The 14740-nt window shown below is 35.4% G+C and overlaps 1 protein-coding gene across 2 annotated transcripts in view; it reads right to left on the reverse strand.

Annotated features, from left to right (window-relative positions):
- LOC135153166 (uncharacterized) overlaps positions 1-14740 on the reverse strand; it is a 56807-nt gene that overhangs the window by 35158 nt on the left and 6909 nt on the right. For both annotated transcript variants that reach the window (XM_064095257.1, XM_064095258.1), the window contains 16 exons: positions 14206-14331; positions 13459-13596; positions 12841-12963; positions 12027-12155; positions 10975-11097; positions 10040-10168; positions 9544-9669; positions 8878-8997; positions 7832-8173; positions 6713-6876; positions 6039-6243; positions 5256-5369; positions 2878-2991; positions 2260-2316; positions 1572-1937; positions 101-252 (listed from right to left, as the gene is read on the reverse strand). In XM_064095257.1, coding sequence (XP_063951327.1) covers positions 101-252; positions 1572-1937; positions 2260-2316; positions 2878-2991; positions 5256-5369; positions 6039-6243; positions 6713-6876; positions 7832-8173; positions 8878-8997; positions 9544-9669; positions 10040-10168; positions 10975-11097; positions 12027-12155; positions 12841-12963; positions 13459-13596; positions 14206-14331 — 2528 coding nt within the window. The remainder of the gene's footprint in view (positions 1-100; positions 253-1571; positions 1938-2259; positions 2317-2877; positions 2992-5255; positions 5370-6038; positions 6244-6712; positions 6877-7831; positions 8174-8877; positions 8998-9543; positions 9670-10039; positions 10169-10974; positions 11098-12026; positions 12156-12840; positions 12964-13458; positions 13597-14205; positions 14332-14740) is intronic.

Below are 14740 nucleotides of genomic sequence, written 5' to 3' on the forward strand. Positions count from 1 at the left end.
TCACATTAACAGTACGAATATTGAACAATTGAGAATGAAATAATGACATAAATCAGAACAGAGTGGTTATTAAAATCGTCAATCATCAAAGACTTCTTACAGTTACTGTCGGTTCTGTAGAATACGTCTTCCCACCAAGATACACGATCAAGCCCTGACCATCAGACCAGGAAACCCCCAAATGAAGCCAGTTCTTGAATGCGAGTGCCGTCCTGGGTATTGTCACTTTACTGAGAGTTGAGCCATCGCACACTGGTGATATGAACATAAAATATCAGGTAAAAACAAACAATGCAATAACCATGGCAACGTGACATTTTCTTAAATTATTCAACAACTATAATGTCTCAAAAAGTAACTTTTAATTGGGGGCCAATAGTGGACACTTAAAACGGGGTGATGAATAAAACATTCAAAAGGTTTCACTGATAAACTGAAGATAAGACAATGAAAAGTACTTCATGATTTTAATAATAATTATGATAATAATAATAATAAATAACATTAATAAAGCTTGCCAGACATAGCAACAAAATAAGTATATACATAACTGGATTCTAAATACAGTGTAATTTCATTGAAGTTGGAATCCAGTAGGAATACAAGTGAAATTAGAATCCAGTTAAAAACGCAATTATAGCTAATGCCTCCTTATAATTAAATAATGTTAACCCTAAAAAGACTGGGGGGGGGGGGCTGATTCAGCCCCCCCCTCAACATTTTTCGCGATAAATCTGTAACGCGAAAAGCTGGCGCCGCGCCGTTCCATGACTTTTTTCTTTCAAGTCTTGCGCAACTTTTGAGACCAAATTTGCGACGCCCGGGTACGTGGTTCCGAAATTACTCAACATTTTGTAAGTGCATGTCGACCTGAAATTGCTCAAAAACGTGAATTTGTGTACAAATCCAATGCAAATTGTGTTTTTAGCCAAAATTCATAAATGTATCATTATTTTCAATTTTACTAATCAAACTCAATTAATTTCATCTTGTTTATGGTCAAAATAAAGTAGCGGACAATTTCCATTGAAAAAACAATAAAAAACAAAAAGTCGAAAAACAAAGAAATACATAAGAAATTTGAAAAACAATAAAATACATAAGAAAAGAATTGTGATATTGAATTTTTTTTTAAATACATTTGATCAGAATCGTTCAAAGAGTCTGTGAATAAAAAATTAGCAGTTTAGAGGCCTCATTTAGTTAATTAGAGCAAATCTTGGATTTTACGCATAAATTAGCATAATTAATGAATTATGAGATTTTTCGGAACATTTGATCCTACAGTCTTGGAGATTATGCCATGGGTAATGCACGTGCCAATTTTCGTTGCGATCGCGCAGTCGACGGTCGAGATCATAGGGGGGGGGGCTGAATCAGCCCCCCCCCCCAGTCTTCTTAGGCATCGAAATAGCCCAGTCTATTTAGGGTTAAGGGAGTACATCTGTAACCAAGTCCCCAGGAAGAAACATCTTTGAATGTAATCACTAAGCAATCAGACCTGTTTCAGGACAATTATGATGTTGGAAAAAGCTACGCAATGTTGCTGTTTTTCTCAAAAGTGTACATACCCTCTATAACAACCTCCTTCTTGCCAGAGAGTGCAATGTTGATCCCAACCCTCTCCCCGTTGACCGGGCCGGCAGTGGAGAAGATCATTCCTTCCTGCATATCTGTCGGCTTTTCATTCATGTGAAACCAGAAGGCCAGCGTGAACCCAAGCGGGCATAGGCTAGGGTCGCTCAGGCACCCGTCTGTAAAGTTCGCGATCTCAACATAGGTGTCTGCTCCATCAATGGATGGGTAGAGGCCTAGCTCAGCACGTCCAAAGGCAGCAGAGACGTTGAGGCCAGTGATGTCCAACTCACCAAGGTTGTTGAGGGGAAAGTAGTGATCGGCTACCGTCGCGTAGTACGGATTGATCTCTGGTGTGATCACTACAAAGTGAAAATAATGCATTTAAAGGGATTACGATTTACCACTGAACTGGAATTATCGTAATTATCATAACTATCAGGAATCAAGGAATTAAACAATAAATTTACTAAATTAGGAGGAGAATTTGAACCTTGATGCTGTTATATGTTAAGTACATTTGACATCAAATTAAATTTTTCTCATACTTGATTTTCACTGATATTGCAACAAATCGGCAAGTCCTCTGAAACATGCCAAGGCCTACCTTCTGCATAACTTGCACTTAAAACAACAAAATAGTGTTGTAATGATTTGCGCTGGAAAATGCAAACATATACTTACAAAGAAATTGTGCTTTCAAGCTCTTGACGTTAGAATAATCGTAGTTGGGAGACAAATCTGCAGACAACCAACATAAAAATGAAAATACATTGTGTTACAAGAGAACATTTTAAAGAAATGCTGCTGCTACAGGTACTACTACTACTACTACTACTGCTACTATTACTACTACTACTACTACTACTACTACTACTACTACTACTACGACTACTACTATCACTACTACCACTACTACTACGTCTAGTACTACCACTATTACTACTACTACTACTACTACTACTACTACTACAACTACTACTACTGCTTCTACTACTGTCGTCATCATCACTAACACAATCACCTGAAAAAAATCTTCCACTCGCAAAGACAATTATGGTCTCATCTCTGAAAAGTACAAGCTGCTTAAAAAGTAATTCTTCCATACAAGTACCTTCACACTGAAATAGCTTTTTTTTATAACACTATCACTAACTTTCCATCAAATTTAATATAGTCAAAATTTCAATTAATCTCAACTTATATTTGATATTGTTTGTTTGTTTTTTGTGCTTATTACTGCATTTAAAATAATACAATACATAATATCAAAATGAAATATTGAAATGGAACAGTAAATACCTTTCTCACAGCTATAGCCAGTGTATCCAAATGCACACTCGCATGTGTAGTAGGCTACCCAGTCTGTGCATGTACCTCCATTCTGGCATGGGAAGGATTCGCATTCATCAATTTCTGGAAGAAAATAACACAACAAAATGAATACTACATACATTTAGGTATCTTGATGTGTGTGGCTGTTTTTTAAAACAATACACGTCTCTGCATAATTTCTGTTTTAGATACACCTGGCAATGGCGAGATTTGGAGTATTAAGTACTGTGAATACTTCAGGACTGATTTATATGGTCTATATTGGCTATATGGCTTAAATGATTTATATGTTCAGCACAGATGAGAATCTTGGGGGAATTGGAGCACTATAGAATCATGGACAAAATATTATCCTGTATGAATGATGTATCTGATATTTTGTACCTAATGTAGAAAATATTACAAGCAATTGCAATTAGAACATTATGAAGTTGGTCATTCATGGCAATCATTTATAAACAGACGCCATCTTCCTTCTGCAAATCATTGATCAAATAAGTATCAACTTGGTCTCAATTCCTACATAATTAGGATGTGTTGCAAGAAATATAGTCTATATCAATTGCAAATTTCCAATTGTAGCTCAATTTAAACCAAAGCAAATCAATATTGTATTCTTAATGCAGGGAGCAGACTAGCTGGGAATCAACTCCAAATTTTCAAATAGTGGGAATAATTGAGATTAAATTGTGGACTTGAAATTAAATTGCAACAGATATAACCGAGTGCAATATTCTTAATGCAACTTAGACTAGGGATACACAGGTAGGATCAATCTTCAATCATGTAACTAACTTTGTAGAGAATTGTAACTCTGAAAGATGAACCCCGAGATGTATTAATATGACTATCTGGAATATGCCCATTATTATAAAATGAACGGAACTATATTCTGACATGAAGACATCTGTTAGTCAGTCAGAAACCCAAAGTTTTGAATCTGGTTTTGTTATCATGAATGGGATGGCTGGATGATTCATCGAATTCTTGCCCCTGACCGATTTTCCACTCCGCCTGATTCAAAATATTCTTCAACCTCAATAGAACTCTCCTACCCCATTCAAGACTTGGCCTCCATGTCTTCTTTGGTTGCCCCCCCCCCATTCTTTTTCTGTCTCACCGTGACCCACATACACTACTTAATATTTTAAATACAGAACTTCAATCAGTTCAGTCTTGGATTAGAGCTAACAAGTTGTCACTTACTGTTAAGAAAACCAATTTTATGATTTTTAGTACTTCTCTTAAAAGTTTACCTGGTCAAGTAGTCATGGATAATGTAAATTTATTACAGGTAGAATCCACCAAATTTCTTGGGCTCTATATCGATCATGATTTGTCTTGGAAGTGTCACATTAATTACTTGAGTAAATTGACTTCTAGAAGTATCGGTATTTTAAGCAAGCTAAAATTCTTTTTTCCTGATTACATACTATTAAACTTATATATAACTCTCATTTCATCACGACTAAATTATGGTATATTAGCTTGGGGTAATACAAACAAGACGGTATTAGAAATGTTATTTAAATTACAAAAGCGGGCTATTAGGTTGATTAACCAATCTGACTTTTATGCACACACAAATCCATTATTTATAAAAAATAAAATCCTGAAAATTCATGATCTTTACGAATTTCATTTGGGTACATTCATGTTTCAACTCTCAAAAGATGATCTACCGGAAATTTTCTCTTCCTTGTTTCAAAGAAACGACCTCATCCATTCTTATCCAACCCGCCAAAGGGACTCATTTCACCTTCCACGTACTCGAACGTTATTTGCTCAAAGAACAATTGTATTTGAAGGACCAAGGTTTTGGAATCATCTTCCAAACGAAATATCTAGCTGTTTATCCTTAAGTATGTTTAAATGTAAACTGAAATCATTTCTTTTGTCCAGTTATGGACCCCGTTAAGACGCACTGGCTGAATATATATAATGTATTTGATTTGTACCTTTTTAAAGGTATACTGCCTAGTTTGAATTTTTTCATTCTTCGCTCATCCCCCCCTTCTATTTCACATTTGTCCACTTTCCCTCTCATTCTTTACCCCGCGATTTTCCGCTAATCTTTGGCTTTTCCTTTGTAGTCTGATTTTTTTTGTGTGTCCGATCTCCTTGATTACTAATTTCATAATTACTTTAAGGAACCTGCAGACATTACAAGCTCTGCTTTTTATGCAGGTTCCTTCATATTTCACTTTATTTACTGCCACTATACATGTTATATATATTGTATTTTGTATGTAATCAAATGTATTTCTCAATTGTATTATGTTATTATTTTGCTATCTTGTGAAGTATGAAAATAAATTCAATTCAATTCAATTCAATTCATTTACCCGTATCACAATGAGTTTCATTGTATCCAGGGTAGCAGTCACAGATATAAGCAGCCATCCCCGCATCATAGCAGTCTCCATAGACACACGGCTCAATCACACAGTTGTCCTCGTCTAAATGAAAAAAAGGGAAAAGGCCACACTTTATCATTTATTTCATTCTAAATAAATTTCTCAGTATGAGTTTATATACCACTGACATATTTTCAAGAAAATCTATATTTTCTTACATGTTTGTTTTGACAATTCTTTGATATATGTGTTCGAGATATGCAAGGGCATTCTGTAAATTATTTCTCAGGGCGGATACACATTATATCTAACACATCGTCTCATTTTTAAATGTTTTTTTAATTTCTAAGGAATAAAAGGTCAATTCCTTTGAGATTACATTTTTATTCTTTCTTTAGGATCCAGAATTTGATTGGTTCCTATCATAGTCAACCTAGAATTATTTCAAAGATGTGCAATTTATAATGCGCTACTCTGGATAACGTTGAGCTCGTTAAATCCTGCAATCGAGCACATGAATATAAAAACAACCCAAGTTCATGATCATTCATTTGGGCAAATCAAGAAAAGCAAAATGATGTTCGTGTGTGTTCATTGAGGATTTGGTAAGGTTTACATTCATTTCAGACAATTCTGGGTAGAATTCCAAGATCTAATTTACACACAAGATAGACTCATGCAGTAACTCAATTTGTCCAAGAGATGGATGCGGTTCGTCCCCGCATTCATGCTCATGTTATCAGTAGTTTGAATTAAAGTGCTTCTACTCACCCCATCCACCCATGAGCCAGATAAGTTCATTTGTTGTATTGATCCATCTCGGGAGAAGGAAGAGTTCATCAAACATACCGGTGGAGTGAGCAGTAAAGGCACCCCCGTTATACCGGCAACCCAAGGTCATCGTGTTGAGAACATCACTCAGACCGGTGGAGCTACCGGAGGGGTCATTTCCTACTCTTGCTCTATCAAGAAACACCTGGGTTGACAAGATGTTAACAGAAATAAAAAAAAGTGATAGAAACATGGATTGCTCAGTATCACCAAGACCAGTTGAAGTACGGGAGGGGCGTTTCCATCTCATGCTCTCTCAAGAGACATCTCTGTGTTTTCAGAAAAAAATGGGACAAATGTGGATTGCGCAGTTTAGGAACCACCATCATACAGGCAACGCAAGGTCATTGTGTTGATAACATCACAAGGACCAGTGGACGTACCAGAAGGGTTGTTTCTTATTCTTGTTCTTTAAAGGAACACTGTGGTTGAATAAATGTGCACAAAAAAGGACATGATACAAATGCCATGGTGCCAACCAATTATTTTTTAAATTTTATTAATTTATTTCATTTAATTCATTTATTTATTTTATATTATTTATTTATTCATTTTTTTTTTTTTTTTTTTTTTTTTTGGGGGGGGGTTACACATAAATATACAGTGTGACTTACAGACAAACCGTGGGTAGAACTCCAAGCAAATCCTAAATTCTTCCAAAGGTCTGCAGGCATCAGGTTATTTAACTCTACAGAGAATGTGGTGGATCCGTCATTCACTTTCACAGTTATCTTCCTGGTTTCACGGTAGATACCAAATCCACGAGCATCAGGCAATCCTGGAGTGAAAATTATCAAATGTGATTAGTTGGCAATGAACCACAATTCAATATCATAGCGGTGTCTATGACATCATGCATTTCTCCTCCTCCTTCTAACCTGAACTAGTTGTTCCTCTAATTACAACCTGATTTAGTACCTTTCAATTCACCTTTCATTGATGATTCCTTGTGCAAATAAACCCTGTAACAATGGAAGAACATGTGGGGAGGATAGACATAAGTTCACTTCTGTATTTCTTCTTCTAATCTATCTTCACGTCTCTCTTTCTTCAATAGAGAATTCCAGCACTAATAATATCTTAATTAATATATATGTGCACGGGGAATTAGGATAGATTCATGTGCGTGTGGCTTCCGAGGTAAGGCATGCCAAACAGGTACGCATTACTTGATGATAAGGGTGGAAGGGAAGTTCTTTCCTTTTCTCCTTCTCCTACTTTATAGGATCCTTCCTCCGCAAAAAGGTAGCCTAGCTTAATAGCCGGGTAATGATAATAGCAGGGCCCGCTGGGAGAACAGTTTTCGGAACTGAAGTGGCTACCCTGGGTAAATATACCGTTATAATTATTATTATTATTACTATGCTCACAGTTCTGACAAATAAGTTTTAATGCTCTCAAAATATCCAGTTTTGAGCAAAACTAGAATGGACAAAGAGGGAGGTTGGGCATACAAAAAAGGTAGTTTCTTTTAAGGAATTGTCCTGGACTTTCTTAATTTTGTGTCCAGATTACACATATGTGATGAAAAGTGAAAGTGACAAAAAGAAGTTCATCAGAAAAGGAAAGGATAAGTGGTGAAAAATTAAAGCCATGAAGAGAAGAAATTACGAAGGGGAAAAAGAGAATGAACAAAAAGGAAGGGCCATGAATGAAATGATGATATCAAAACCTGCTAGAAAGCATGGTCAATACATTGTTTGAATTGTTTGGAAATTCCCAGCTTATCTTACCACTACTCATGATATACACTGGACCGGATTCCTTTATTTCATCCTCAGTTAGACGGATCCAGATTGACATGGCAAAACCTTCTGTGCAGAGACTAGGATCGCTGTAGCATGAACCAGTAAAATCTCCAAAGTCTATGCAATCGTCGGTGCCGTTAAAACGGGTTCGAATGGAATTACCCGAGATGGAGTAGTTCTGTAGTACGGCCAATCCAGGGATGGCGTTGTACATGCTCATGTTGACATTTTGGTTTGGGTAACTACTATCGCCAGTTTCATTGAAGGTATCAAAAGACCAGTATAGAGAACCGGAAAAGTAATTCGAAGTATATAGGTAGGCCGCATCTAGAAAGGTAATAATCAGGGGTAAAAGAAAATGAGCATGCATGTACTACTCGTTTCTTATTAAATTTGTTTTCAGAGCAGCGCCCTCAGTCGCATAAAATGTTACTATTCTGGTAACTTTGCCATCCAATGATAGTTACTATGGTATCTATGCTAAAGAGCAAATTTCATGAAAGTTACCGTTGGATACCATAATCATAAAAATGACCATAATGCAGTGGGGTAATTAAACCATCTGATAAATTAAGGTATTATTGGATTAAGGCACTGTATCAACGACGAAGTAAAATAAACATAGTTCTTAATGTGATTTAAATGGCAAAGGAGCCCCTTGGATCAAGTTAAATTGTGTTTTTTCTTAAAGTAGAATCACCTGAACTAAACTGCAACATGTATAACAAGCAGCCAATCATTTAGTACAGTAGTTTATCATACAACCCAATAGGGAAAAAATCCATGAAGTTGAAAAAAAAAGGTAAAAAATGATTTATAACTATATATAAGAAAAGAATGAAGAGCCAGAGCATGTTCAAGGCTTATAGAATGTTTACTGTCCAACAATGAAGCCTTCATCTAAAAATTTTCACATAAAAAAGGCAGTCATCTATAAAAACATGTAATCAATGAGGAAGATTTCATTATAGTATACCCTTCAAAATAAACTGGTCAGGAAAAGCTTGGCCTTTCTTGTTTATAATACATACCTTTGTCGCAGTTTTTGTCCCAGTAGCCATATTCACAATCACATATGTAGTCATCGATGAGATCAATGCAAGTTCCCACAAAAGAGCATGTCACGTTGTAATCTATGCATTCATTGATCTCTGCAAAGGAATCATCAAGAAGTAAATTACATATTGTCTTTCAAAATCTCTCAATTTTGCCTGACTATCATTTCCCCCTCAATTCAATTCCCATGGACAGAATAAATATTTCTTTTGTTTATTTTGATCAATTGTTTCTTGAAGACACATATTAGGAAAAAAGGCAAAATCTAATACTTCTGATATTCAAATTTGTTTGTTTGCTTTCTATCCACTTTACACATCATTCATTGTCTGTTTCTGTTTCATAAAATTAGAATCAAATAAAAGGAGGACAAGTGGTTTCAGATCTAGTGTTGGTATTAGATCTAAAATTAAGTGCAGAACAGAGGTAGAATACAAACTTTGGATTCAAGTTTATAACTTCATTTTTGTTTTGAGGTTATGATTATTGTTTTGAGGTTATGTTCTTTGTCAGCTTTAAACACTTTGATAGCTGAACAGAAATTAAAGCTAATTTGAACAGCAGCATTGGTTCAAATTTATCCTGTGTCCAGCAACATACTTGAAATCATCCACGGTTACATGTAAGTAGTTTTGACATACCTTCACATCTGACTCCATTTCCAGAGTAACCAGCAAAACAGGTACAGATGAAGTCTCCGATGGTATTGTTGCAATTGGCAAAGGTTGGGTGACAGTTATCGATTTCTTCCACACATTCATTAGTGTCTTTACAAGAAATTTACAGAAATATTAACCGTTCAATAAGATAGTAATACAGGCATCATCATCAATCATATTGGACTTTTATCATAAAATTATAGAATGATAAATTTATGGACATCATTATAATCATCGTCATGGACATCATCATTATAGCTTGCATCACGTCATTGTCACATTTTGTTTCATAATCATAAAAAAGAACATCAATGAATATCATCTTCATCATCATCATCAACACTACCATCATCATCATCACCACCACCATCCGATCCATCGTTATCATACTCAAAATCTTCATAATCATAAATGTCATCATCATTATCATTATCTTCTTTCCATGTACCCCGTCCTATCTCTGCTCATATTGCCTTACCATTGCAATAAGTGACACCATCACCATGATATCCGCTATTGCAAGCGCAATCAAAGGATCCGTATGTGTTGGTGCAGTTCCCAGTATTGTTCAGACAGTTATGAGTACCTAATGTACACTCATCGTTATCTGAAAAGCAAGTAGTCAAATGTGAGTGTTAAAACATTCAACTCTAGTTTAGCCATGTTCTATTCTGGAGCATGAATGACTAAATGTTTCAAATATGCTCCATGATGGGAATTAGTAAGAATCTCGTTTCACAGGCCGTTTAATAAGTGTAAGGAGATAAAGGGTGTTGCGGCAGGCCTATCACATATACCTCTTCAAAATACAATGGTAACATTTTGCACTTTACAATAATGACATCAATTAAACTGGCCTTAATTTTCCTCTACACCTTAAATGTATTACAAAATTATCAACTAATTGAATAACACACACAATATTTTGGACCTCTAATTTCCCTAAATACTAGTATTCCTCCACATCCAAGCATTAGTCACCTATCGGTCTTGCCGAGCTATGCCACTGAATGAAATAAACCATTCTCTTAACAAACATAACCTACTTTGAACAAAATATGTGAACAAAGTACATGAGCCACATTATCCCACACACAAGTTGTTGGAGAGTGCAAGTAAAACGAGTGAAAATATTATTTCTTTTCAGATATCCTTTCTATACCAATATGATTATTACTAAAAATCAATTGAATTGTGGGACTCATATCCAACCCTAGTATTTATGAGCTATGATGTCACTTCCTGGAGAGTGAAAGAAGAGTGATTATAATTCATGCTGGTTTCATCCTTTTTTTCCCTGATTTCTCATCATCATAACTACATGCCATATCAATGAACATTTACTAGTAACCACTCTGTTACAAAATAAAACAAAGTAGTGAAACAACATGAAATGAAGAAGAGGAAACTCACCGCTGCATACCCAGCCTGATCCAGAGAACCCGTCATTACATGTGCAGACGTATGAACCAACTGTGTTATTACACATGGCCTGGGAGTGGCAGGAATCAGTGCCTCCACCACATTCATCGATATCTGAAAAATGAATATGGAAAATAATAAAGGGGATTTACAATTTAAGATTGAACTTTAGGAGACTGTAGCACGGTTCTGATCGAACACCCCTCTAGAAGGGGGGGGGGGTCACTACTGCTTATGTTTTTTCTAGCTTCCATGACATCAACAATGATTTAAAGGTAACTGTAAAAGACAGTAATTGCAGCAAACAATTATTTCATGAGAAAGTCTTTTAAATCAAGGTTAATTGTCAAAATATCATTATCATACATCTAGATCTGGTACATTAATGTAAACTTATCTTTGTAAAATCATGAAATCTCAGCTCAAAATTGACAGATCTGATGATCACTTACACAGAAAAGCATATGTGGGACAGTGTATTAATATTGCTTCGAAAAATACCTGATATTTGACAGAATTCTGTGCTTATTTTGCTAAATTCTCAGCAATTATGCATTTTCTTCCAGAGCTGTTTGGCACACATTTTTTTATTTATACATACAAACACATTGGTGATAATTTCGTTGGATTCTCTTTTAACCAGTGAGATCGTTACCACAACTGGTATTTATCTTTAGAGTGTGTGGTATGTTATAGAAAGGAGATACATGTATGCTGATGTGTTTAAGTTACATCATTAGTTTAGATTGTCTCCCTTTGCCTACAAAATGAGACCACTTTTCCTTTTCACTTTCATTATCCAAGTAATTTGCTCTATTCTTTGCTGTGCTTCCATTTAATATCTATGTGTGATCATCATCATTATGATTTCACTTAGAATATTCAGTTAGTGCATATGACTGACAGTGTTCCAAGAGGTGATACATTCATCATTGCTACTTCAGATAAACTGAGGTGGCCATTTACTTCGACTTCCAGGTTTTAACTGAATATTTATTTGATATCATTAAAGAAGAACCAAAAACAAAGAACTAATAAGATACCTGTACAATTGTTGACACCATCACCGTCGTAACCGTTGACACACGCACATGAGAAAGTGCCGATACCATTTTGGCATTGAGAAAGACCAGACAGGCAGTTGTCAATTCCAAGATTACATTCATCCATGTCTGTTGAAAACATTATCATAAAACAGTTAATGTTGATTTATTGTGGACATTTAACTGTTTCTGTGGTTGAGGCATCATTGCTGTTTGTTTTCAATCACCCATAAAATTGTTGATAATATCTAAACATAATCATCAGTGCCACTGCTGAAAAATAATGTTTTCCTTGAAACCACAATCAACACCATCATCATCATCATCATCATCATCATCATCTTCATCATCACCATCATCATCATCTACAAGTTATCATAACCATTATTATTGTTGTCATTATCATTATTAATTTATCATCACCACCACCATCACCTAACTACCACTATCGAGGCATCAACACCTGTTCACTACAACCCACATAACAATCATCACGACTATCATCATCATAGGTCTCATCAACATCATTGTTATCATCATGATTGAAATTGACATTACCAGCATGACCATCTTCATCATTCACCACAGATCTTATAATCATCATTATTGTTATCACCACAATTGAAATTAAACATCACATCATCATCACCACCACCACCACAAACACTTTCATCATCATCATCCCAGCCAAAATAACTATTCCCACCAGCACCATTAACATCATCATCCTCAATCATTATCATCGTCCTCTTAGTCATCATCACCATCATCACCATTATCATCACCATCCTAAGTTTCGTCACTTATTACTTACCGCTACATGATTCACCATCTCCGGTGTATCCAGCATTGCATACGCATACGTAGCTCCCTACGCTGTCTGTACACGACGCTCTGTAGTGACAGGTATCCGTTCCTTCAGAGCATTCATCAATATCTGGCGGGGAAAAAAAATTATTTCATGAATAAGAAACTTTGTTTTAACACATGATATCGAGTTGTGAGTAAGTGATATTGCAAAAATAATGTAAGGATGAAATACTGGAAGTTTGAGGTCTACGGGGCATAGTTAAAAGTGAGCCTGGCTCATAAACCAATGGCAATGAACCTCTAAATATTTCAGTGATAACTATATCAGGATCATGGCAGTGTAGATTTCCACAACAAAAATGCGATTAAAATCATTTAACCTTTATTTCTTATTTTGAACTTTCACAATTTTTAAGACAACTTTAATGATTTTTTTTAAATTGTGTCCTCTCGTATTTATGCACATAAAGTTCAACTTCGTCTATCATACATAGTAAAGATAATAAGTATAAGTGGCCAGATGATCAAATCAACACATCTATAAATGAATGAATGAATCATGTGATCGAATCATATGAATGAATTATCGGAATGAAAGAATGAAACTGAACAACAAACTTACTGCTACACCCGGTGCCGCTGTTACGGCCATCTCCCTCATAGCCTGCGTCACAGTCGCACGTATAATTCCCCGGTATGTTTACACACGTAACTTGTGACGACAAGCAATCGTCAGTTCCATCAGTACACTCATTGATATCTAAAATGGATGATGAGAAATTATTTCTTATGAATGTAAAAACTTTCATAAAGGAGACAGAGTGGAACTAAATTTAACAATAAAAAGAAAGGGTCATTTTGCCTCCGACGAAGATTCTGCTAGGATCGAAAGCTTAGGCCCCTTTTTTACTTTCTAATTTACTCCATTGGCTCTCTTTTATTAGATAAGCAGTTCTCAGCAGCTTCTTTTTGCCAATAAAAAGAAAGGTGTAAATAGATGAAAAGATAAATACATTTCAAAGGATAGAGTCAGAAGTCCACAAATGAAGAAACTTGACAAAAACATATTTATTATTGTGATTGCCTTGCCTTCATTTGACTTGAATTGAGAGTATAGGGATGTCATGAGCACAAGTTTGTCCAAGGCAAATGAGAGCTAAAAGTGGAAAGGCCTATTTTTTTAAAAGAGTAGATTGTCTAGTTTTCTTTTTAAATCGTCACTGTTTATCAAATGACTTCTTGCATCCATAATGTATACATTCATACTTTCGAGGCTATATATTTATCGGAAATGAAATGATTTATAAAATTCATTGATTACGGATCAAATGAAATCGATCTCTTATTGATTAATAATTTCTCAATTTACCATCGCAAGTTCCACTATTATCTTCAAAGCCAGGTGCACACACGCAGTCATAAGAACCGATTGTATTCGAACATCTCTCAGAGACGGGATCACAGGAATGGTCATCATTTGCGCATTCATCGTAATCTGAAATGGGATACAATTACAGTTACACCTTAAACATACTGGACATATCATAGGCATTTACTATAACTTGTAACATAGTTTAGCCATTCTTTGTACATGTAACTAGATGCTATTAAAAACAAATATTCAATATCGCAAGTCACAAGAACATGATATATCTTCTTCAAGCATGACTATACATCAAAAATTCATGTTTAACAACGGTCATAGCTTGACTGAATAGACTGTGAAGAAATAAGTCAAATTTCAAATTACTCAACCTTAAAAATGCAAAATTCTAAAATCATTGTCACACAAGTTACAATAAAGAGTTGGGATTTATTTTCACTTAATGGCATCAGGTAATTCCTGGTGAGCAAAGGAACAGTTATGTGACTAATAATGTGAGATGTGTGGTTGTCTGCTATGC

Source organism: Lytechinus pictus, chromosome 2, assembly GCF_037042905.1.
Source record: "Lytechinus pictus isolate F3 Inbred chromosome 2, Lp3.0, whole genome shotgun sequence".
Taxonomy (NCBI): Eukaryota; Metazoa; Echinodermata; class Echinoidea; order Temnopleuroida; family Toxopneustidae; genus Lytechinus; species Lytechinus pictus.